This window comes from Dama dama, chromosome X (assembly GCF_033118175.1).
Source record: "Dama dama isolate Ldn47 chromosome X, ASM3311817v1, whole genome shotgun sequence".
Taxonomy (NCBI): domain Eukaryota; kingdom Metazoa; phylum Chordata; class Mammalia; order Artiodactyla; family Cervidae; genus Dama; species Dama dama.
The window spans coordinates 87,662,346-87,671,395 of NC_083714.1; the positions used below are offsets into that span (position 1 = coordinate 87,662,346).

The 9,050-nt window shown below is 38.2% G+C and overlaps 1 protein-coding gene across 1 annotated transcript; it reads right to left on the reverse strand.

Moving 5' to 3' along the window:
• Positions 1-5,385: 5,385 nt before the first annotated feature.
• LOC133051782 (oxysterol-binding protein-related protein 9-like) lies at positions 5,386-7,888 on the reverse strand. Its single transcript, XM_061136406.1, is given in 2 exon segments — positions 5,386-6,199; positions 6,201-7,888. Coding segments are annotated over 2 exon segments (1,677 nt in total). The 5' UTR covers positions 7,494-7,888; the 3' UTR covers positions 5,386-5,815.
• Between the last annotated feature and the right edge of the window lie 1,162 nt (positions 7,889-9,050).

The window sequence follows — 9,050 nt, forward strand, 5'->3', positions numbered from 1 at the left end:
AGCAGTGCTAAGGGGAAGGTTCATAGCATTACAGGCTTACATCAAGAAACAGGAAAAAAACCAATTAAATAACCTAACTCTACACCTAAAGCAATTAGAGAAGGAAGAAATGAAGAACCCCAGAGTTAGCAGAAGGAAAGAAATCTTAAAAATCAGGGCAGAAATAAATGCAAAAGAAACTAAAGAGACCATAGCAAAAATCAACAAAGCTAAAAGCTGGTTTTTTGAAAAAATAAACAAAATTGACAAACCATTAGCAAGACTCATTAAGAAACAAAGAGAGAAAAACCAAATTACCAAAATTAGAAATGAAAATGGAGAGATCACAACAGACAACACTGAAATACAAAGGATCATAAGAGACTACTACCAGCAGCTCTATGCCAATAAAATGGACAACTTGGATGAAATGGACAAATTCTTAGAAAAGTATAACTTTCCAAAACTGAACCAGGAAGAAATAGAAGATCTTAACAGACCCATCACAAGCAAGGAACTCGAAACTGTCATCAAAAATCTTCCAGCAAACAAAAGCCCAGGACCAGATGGCTTCACAGCTGAATTCTACCAAAAATTTAGAGAAGAGCTAACACCTATCTTACTCAAACTCTTCCAGAAAATTGCAGAAGAAGGTAAGCTTCCAAACTCATTCTATGAGGCCACCATCACCCTAATTCCAAAACCAGACAAAGATGCCACAAAAAAAGAAAACTACAGGCCAATATCACTGATGAACATAGATGCAAAAATCCTTAACAAAATTCTAGCAAACAGAATCCAACAACATATTAAAAAAATCATACACCATGACCAAGTGGGCTTTATCCCAGGAATGCAAGGATTCTTTAATATCCGCAAATCAATCAATGTAATACACCACATTAACAAATTGAAAGATAAAAACCATATGATTATCTCAATAGATGCAGAGAAAGCCTTTGACAAAATTCAACACTCATTTATGATTAAAACTCTCCAAAAAGCAGGAATAGAAGGAACATACCTCAACATAATAAAAGCTATATATGACAAACCCACAGCAAGCATCACCCTCAATGGTGAAAAATTGAAGGCATTTCCCCTGAAATCAGGAACAAGACAAGGGTGCCCACTCTCACCACTACTATTCAACATAGTGTTGGAAGTGCTGGCCACAGCAATCAGAGCAGAAAAAGAAGTAAAAGGAATCCAGATAGGAAAAGAAGAAGTAAAACTCTCACTGTTTGCAGATGACATGATCCTCTACATAGAAAACCCTAAAGATTCTACCAGAAAATTACTAGAGCTAATCAATGAATATAGTAAAGTTGCAGGATATAAAATTAACACACAGAAATCCCTTGCATTCCTATATACTAACAATGAAAAAACAGACAGAGAAATTAAGGAAACAATACCATTCACCATTGCAACAAAAAGAATAAAATACTTAGGAGTATATCTACCTAAAGAAACAAAGGACCTATACATAGAAAACTATAAAACACTGATGAAAGAAATCAAAGAGGACACAAACAGATGGAGAAACATACCGTGTTCATGGATTGGAAGAATTAATATTGTCAAAATGGCTATTCTACCCAAAGCAGTCTATAGATTCAATGCAATCCCTATCAAGCTACCAACGGTATTTTTCACAGAACTAGACCAAAGAATTTCACAATTTGTATGGAAATACAAAAAACCTCGAATAGCCAAAGTAATCTTGAGAAAGAAGAATGGAACTGGAGGAATCAACCTGCCTGACTTCAGACTCTTCTACAAAGCCACAGTCATCAAGACAGTATGGTACTGGCACAAAGACAGAAATATAGATCAATGGAACAGAATAGAACGCCCAGAGATAAATCCACGAACCTATGGACACCTTATCTTTGACAAAGGAGGCAAGGATATACAATGGAAAAAAGACAACCTCTTTAACAAGTGGTGCTGGGAAAACTGGTCAACCACTTGTAAAAGAATGAAACTAGAACACTTTCTAACACCATACACAAAAATAAACTCAAAATGGATTAAAGATCTAAATGTAAGACCAGAAACTATAAAACTCCTAGAGGAGAACATAGGCAAAACACTCTCCGACATAAATCAAAGCAAGATCCTCTATGACCTACCTCCCAGAATATTGGAAATAAAAGCAAAACTAAACAAATGGGACCTAATGAAACTTAAAAGCTTTTGCACTACAAAGGAAACTATAAGTAAGGTGAAAAGACAGCCCTCAGATTGGGAGAAAATAATAGCAAATGAAGAAACAGACAAAGGATTAATCTCAAAAATATACAAGCAACTCCTGAAGCTCAATTCCAGAAAAATAAATGACCCAATCAAAAAATGGGCCAAAGAACTAAACAGACACTTCTCCAAAGAAGACATACAGATGGCTAACAAACACATGAAAAGATGCTCAACATCACTCATTATTAGAGAAATGCAAATCAAAACCACAATGAGGTACCATTACACGCCAGCCAGGATGGCTGCTATCCAAAAGTCTACAAGCAATAAATGCTGGAGAGGGTGTGGAGAAAAGGGAACCCTCTTACACTGTTGGTGGGAATGCAAACTAGTACAGCCGCTATGGAAAACATTGTGGAGATTTCTTAAAAAACTGGACATAGAACTGCCATATGACCCAGCAATCCCACTTCTGGGCATACACACTGAGGAAACCAGATCTGAAAGAGACACGTGCACCCCAATGTTCATCGCAGCACTGTTTATAATAGCCAGGACATGGAAGCAACCTAGATGCCCATCAGCAGATGAATGGATAAGGAAGCTGTGGTACATATACACCATGGAATATTACTCAGCCATTAAAAAGAATTCATTTGAACCAGTCCTAATGAGATGGATGAAGCTGGAGCCCCTTATACAGAGTGAAGTAAGCCAGAAAGATAAAGAACATTACAGCATACTGACACATGTATATGGAATTTAGAAAGGTGATAACGATAACCCTATATGCAGAACAGAAAAAGAGACACAGAAATACAGAACAGACTTTTGAACTTTGTGGGAGAATGTGAGGGTGGGATATTTCAAAAGAACAGCATGTATACTATCTATGGTGAAACAGATCACCAGCCCAGGTGGGATGCACGAGACAAGTGCTCCGGCCTGGTGCACTGGGAAGACCCAGAGGAATCGGGTGGAGAGGGAGGTGGGAGGGGGGATCGGGATTGGGAATACATGTAAATCTATGGCTGATTCATATCAATGTATGACAAAACCCACTGGAAAAAAAAAAAATAATAATAAAAAAAAAAAAAAAAAAAAAAACCAGCTCTTCAACAAATGCTAAAGGATCTTCTCTAGACAGGAAATGCAGAAAGGTTGTATAAACGTGAACCCAAAACAACAAAGTAAATGGCAACGGGACCACACCTATCAATAATTACCCTAAATGTAAATGGGTTGAATGCCCCAACCAAAAGACAAAGATTGGCTGAATGGATACAAAAACAAGACCCCTATATATGCTGTCTACAAGAGACCCACCTCAAAACAAGAGACACATACAGACTAAAAGTGAAGGGCTGGAAAAAAATATTTCATGCAAACGGAGACCAAAAGAAAGCAGGAGTCGCAATACTCATATCAGATAAAATAGACCTTCAAATAAAGGATGTGAAAAGAGACAAAGAAGGACACTACATAATGATCAAAGGATCAATCTAAGAAGAAGATATAATTATAAATATATATGCACCCAACATAGGAGCACCACAATATGTGTGGCAAACACTAACGAGTATGAAAGAGGAAATTAATAGTAACACAATAATAGTGGGAGACTTTAATACCCCACTCACAACTATGGATAGATCAACTAAACAGAAAATTAACAAGGAAACACAAACCTTAAATGACACAATGGACCAGCTAGACCTAATTGATATCTATAGGACATTTCACCCCCCAAAAAAAACATATTAGACTATATAGACTTAATAGATACATATAGAAAACTCCATCCAAAAACAGCAGAACACACTTTTCAAGTGCACAATGAATACTCTCCAGGATAGACTGCATGGTTAGACTACAAAACAAGTCATAATAAATATAAAAAGCTTGAAATCAAGTCAAGTATCTTTTCCAACAACAATGGCATGAAACTAGAACTCAGTTGCAAGAAGGAAACTAGAAAATACACAAACATGTGGACACTAAGCAAGTGAAAAAGTGAAAGTGAAGTCGCTCAGTCGTGTCCGACTCTTAGCGACCCCATGGACCGCAGCCTACCAGGCTCTTCCATCCATGGGATTTTCCAGGCAAGAATACTGGAGTGGGGTGCCGTTGCCTTCTCCAACTAAGCAACATACTACTAAACAATCACTCGATCAATGAAGAAATCAAAGAGGAAATAAAAACTTACCTTGAGACAAATGAATATGGAAACATAACTTTCCAAAACCCATGGGATGAGGCAAAAGTAATTCTATGAGGGCAGTTTATTGTGATATAGGTACACCTCAAATAATAAGAAAAATCTGAAGCAAAAACTCTAAATGTATATTTAAAGAAACTAGAAAAAATAAACCAACCTCAAAGTTAGTGGAATAAAGCAAATTATAAAGATCAGAGCAGAAGTAAATGAAATGGAGAAAAAACCCACAATGGAACAGATAAATGCAACTAAAAGTTAGTTCTTTGAAAAGATGAAATTGATAGAACATTAGCCATACTCACCAGAAAAAAAAAGTGTCCAAATAAATCAGAAATGAAAGAGGAGAAATTAAAATAACACAGAAATACAAAGGAAAAGAGAATGCTATGAATAATTATATATCAACAAATTAGACAGCCTAGGAGAAATGGATAAATTCCTAGAAACATATAGTCTTTCAATACTGAATCAGAAATAAATAGAAAATGAATAAACTGGTTACTAGTAAAGAAATTGACTCAGTAATGGAAAAAGTCCCCTAGAACAAAAATCCAGGTCCAAATGGCTTCCCAAGTAAATTCTGTCAAACAGAGTTGATGTACAATATTATATAAATTTCAAGTGTAGAATAAAGTGATTCACAGTTTTTAAAGGTTACACTACACTTCTATTTATTACAAAATATTGGCTCTATTCCCTGTTGTACAATATATCCTTGTAGCTTATATTTTATATTCATAGTAGTTTTGTTTTTTTTTTTTTGCCAAGTAACTGGGGCCAAGTTTATTCATAAAAATAAGCACATTAAAAAAAAAAAGGTTGGAAAAATTACTTTATGAAGCCTTAAGCATTGAGTATAATTAAACCATAGTCCAGAGTTAGATACAATAATAGTTCAATTCCAAAATAAAAGTTATTATAGGTGAGACCATGAAATTTCCTAACACGTGATTTTAATACATTACACTAAATTTTCTACAACAACTGAGAGGAACTGCTATTTACAGTAAATGGAGTATTTATGAAAAATCTGGCATCAGCTATATTATATATATGTATATATAGAACCCAAGATTATATGAACTAGGAAACAGGTTGTATTGTATATCTCAACAGCAGTACTAGAATGCAGAGTTTAAGACTGGGATTTATACTGTGGGATTTGGAAAAGGAGCAGACATCTTGTTTTCAAAACCTGAAGTTTTTCTCAAGACCAAAATCAACGTTGTAACTGCCAGAGACAGGAAAAAGGGAAGCTTTGCTCGCTTTAAGTGTTCATCTGCATCAGAAAGTCCAGTATCCCTGAGACAGGAACCACTGCAATAAGAAGGGAGTGAATAGGTTCTCCCAAAGGAAGATTGTTGCTTAATTATGCCTCCTGCCCTGGAACCAGGAGCAAACTTTGTGTTTCCCAACCTAATGTTTGGCAGCACCGAGACGCTTCAGTAATGGTTCATCATAAACCCAGCATTCTCCATCTTCATGAAACAACCTTGTCTCCCACTGAATTTCCTTTTCCTTCCTTTCTCGGGCTTCTGCTCTTTGTCTTTCTTCAAGTCTATGCTTGGCTTCAGTTGCTGCATCAATGTCTCTGATTTTTAAGTTGAAAGTGACATCCTTCCAAAGGCAGCGGGATTCGTACTCATTCTGATCTTTCAGCTTCCTTACTTTCTTCTTAATTATAGGCAACTTCTTGGTATCTATAAAAACTACATTTTCCCCTGTTGAGTATTTTGCATACATTATACCATTCCACTCCCCTTCAATTGAGCAGAAAGACTTCTTGTCATTTGGAGAAAAAAATCTCAGCAGTAATTCTGTGCTTCTTGCCCCCATAGAAAGGTTTAGTGTGGAAGACGATATTTACACTGTAGCCAGTTTGGGAACAATTAATATTGCATTCTCCGCCTAGTTCCACCCAGGGCACTGTGAGGATAGACCTGCCGTAACCATTGGGGAACGTGAGAATGTAATGTTCATCATGCTCTAGACACGAGACACAGCCCTGCCCTATGTTGTGCACCCCAATTGACATGCCAAGGAATTTTGATTTGGTCCAGATACGAGCATTGAATTGTATCTTCTTATTAAAACACTCAGCATAAAAGGCTGAAATGGGTGGATGATGAGAAACCTGCTCAGCCACAAATGTTACACTATTCTTGGAAACCCAGGGAACTGGTCCTTCTGAAACTAGCTCCGCATTCTCTTCAGTATCATTTGGTAGTGTCCAGTGACACTGAAAGATTTCGCCCAAAATGGGGTTGTATGGCTTTTTGGCAACCGATCCTTTCCTTCCTGTGTGAAAGGCTGAGAGATACCACTTCACAACATGAACCATTCGGTCTCTGGCATCCTTCTGGTCACTAATACTCACAAACAGGTCCGGGTGAGCAAAAAAGTCTGCATACATTTCTAAAAGAGATCTTCTTTCAAGAATAAATGTTGGAAGAACTACCTTTGTAAGATCCATTCCAAGTCTAACCTGTGACAACAGATGCATGATAACACTCTTGTGCTCTTCCACCGACCCTGCCTCCCCTTCGTCATCTCTATCATCATGTGAATTGAAAAGGTCAGCATCGCTTGTCCCATTGGACATGGAAGAATTAAGTGATTCAGTGGTATCTGGGCGCTTTAGACTATTTCCCGAGCTGCTGTGTGTCAAGACTGAGGCAGATTCAGAGGAATCTATTAAGCACTTTGGTGATGAGCCACTCTGATGAAATTCATCTGCATCATAGAATTCATCTTCACTGCTAGAGTAAGAGAACTCTGGGACGGTGTTTGGAGACAAGTTGACATGGCTTGGAGAAGTGAGACTGCTACTAGGTGGTGAGTGGCCACTGCCTGTACTATTTGGTGTTGGAGTCTGATGATGTCCCAAGGTTGTTAATACAGGTCCAACTGGTAGAGAGGATGGACGCTGCTCTGACTTACACAACTGAGTAGGTTCTGGAGGTAAGACAGTCTGGGAAGGCATTGTGTTGACCACAGGTTCTAAGGGACTAGGTTGATATATTGCATCCACAGGATTAATAGTACTTTTAGCGATCTGCAGCAACACAATGCAGTGTTTAATTGATTCTACCATGCTATTTGTTGTCTCTTTGAGGGTTTCAATTTTCTTTCTCTGTTCATCATCTTTGCAGTTTTGAAGTTTATCATCAAAAAGCTTCAACTGTTCTATCAAGATTTGTGGGTATGCATCAGCCTCTGTAAGTTTCTTATCAAAGTCCTGCACACTAGGAACAAATCCTGAATCCAAACCCCCAGGGGGCGACGGGATGGAGGCTGGGAGAGACTCACACTCACGCCCACGGCCTGGGCAAGCAGCAGGATCCCTGGGAACTCAGGGGTGGGAGCCGGCCCCTCTCCCAGACCCTCCGGGTCTACTCACTCCACAAGTGGCCAGCAAGAAAGCCATTCGCCAAGGCCCCCGCCCTCTGTGCCTCCAGGGGAGGGAGTCGAGGGCTGCTGCCGAGCCCATAGTCGTTTTTAACCTCAATTCCCTATCCCAATTTTGCCCTCCCCTTTCCATCTCCCCACTGGTACTACTACTTCATTTTCTGTATCTGTGAGTCTGCTTCTTTTTTGTTATTTTCACAAGTTTGTTGTATTCTTTTTGATTTCATACATAAGTGATATCATATAGTATTTGTCTTTCTCTGATATGTTTCACTTAGTGTAATACTAACCAAGTCCATCCATGTTGTCGTAAATGGCAAAATTTTTATGGCTGAGCTGTATTCCTTTGTGTGTGTGTCTATGGTTTCCCTGGTGGATTAGATGGTAAAGAGCCTGCCTGCAATGCAGGAGGCCTGGATTCAATCTCTGGGTCAGGAAGATCCACGGGAGAAAGTATTCTTGCCTGGCAAAATCCATGGACAGAGCAGCCTGGCAGGCTACAGTCCTTGGGGGTCACAAAGAGCCAGATATGACTGAGCGACTAACACTTTCACTTTTTCACTATATATATATATATATATATATATATATATATATATATATATATATATATATATATATATATATATATATACAGAGTGCCTGAAGAACTATGGAGTGGTTCGTGACACTGAACAGGAGGCAGTAATCAAGATGATCCCCAAGAAAAAGAAATGCAAAAAGGCAAAATGGTTGTCTGAGGAGGCCTAACAAATAGCTGAGAAAAGAAGAGCAGTGAAAGACAAAAGAGAAAAGGAAAGATATACCCATCTGAATGCAGAGTTCCAAAGAATAGCAAGGAGAGGTAAGAAAGCCTTCCTCAGTGATCAGTGCAAAGAAATAGAGGAAAACAATAGAATGGGAAAGAAGAGAGGTCTCTTCAAGAAAATTAGAGATACCAAGGGAATATTTCATGCAAAGATGGTCACAATAAAGGACAAAAATGGTATGGACCTAACAGAAGCAGAAGATATTAAGAAGAGGCGGCAAGAAAACACAAAAGAACTATAGAAAAAAGATCTTAATGACCCAGATAATCATGATGGTCTGATCACTCACCTAGAGCCAGACATCCTGGAATGCAAAGTTAAGTGGGCCTTTAGGAAGCATCACTAAGTACAAAGTTAGTGGAGATGATGGGATTCCAGCTGAGCCATTTCATTTTTTTTTAAAGGTAAATTATTTAGGTAAATTTAAGTAAATT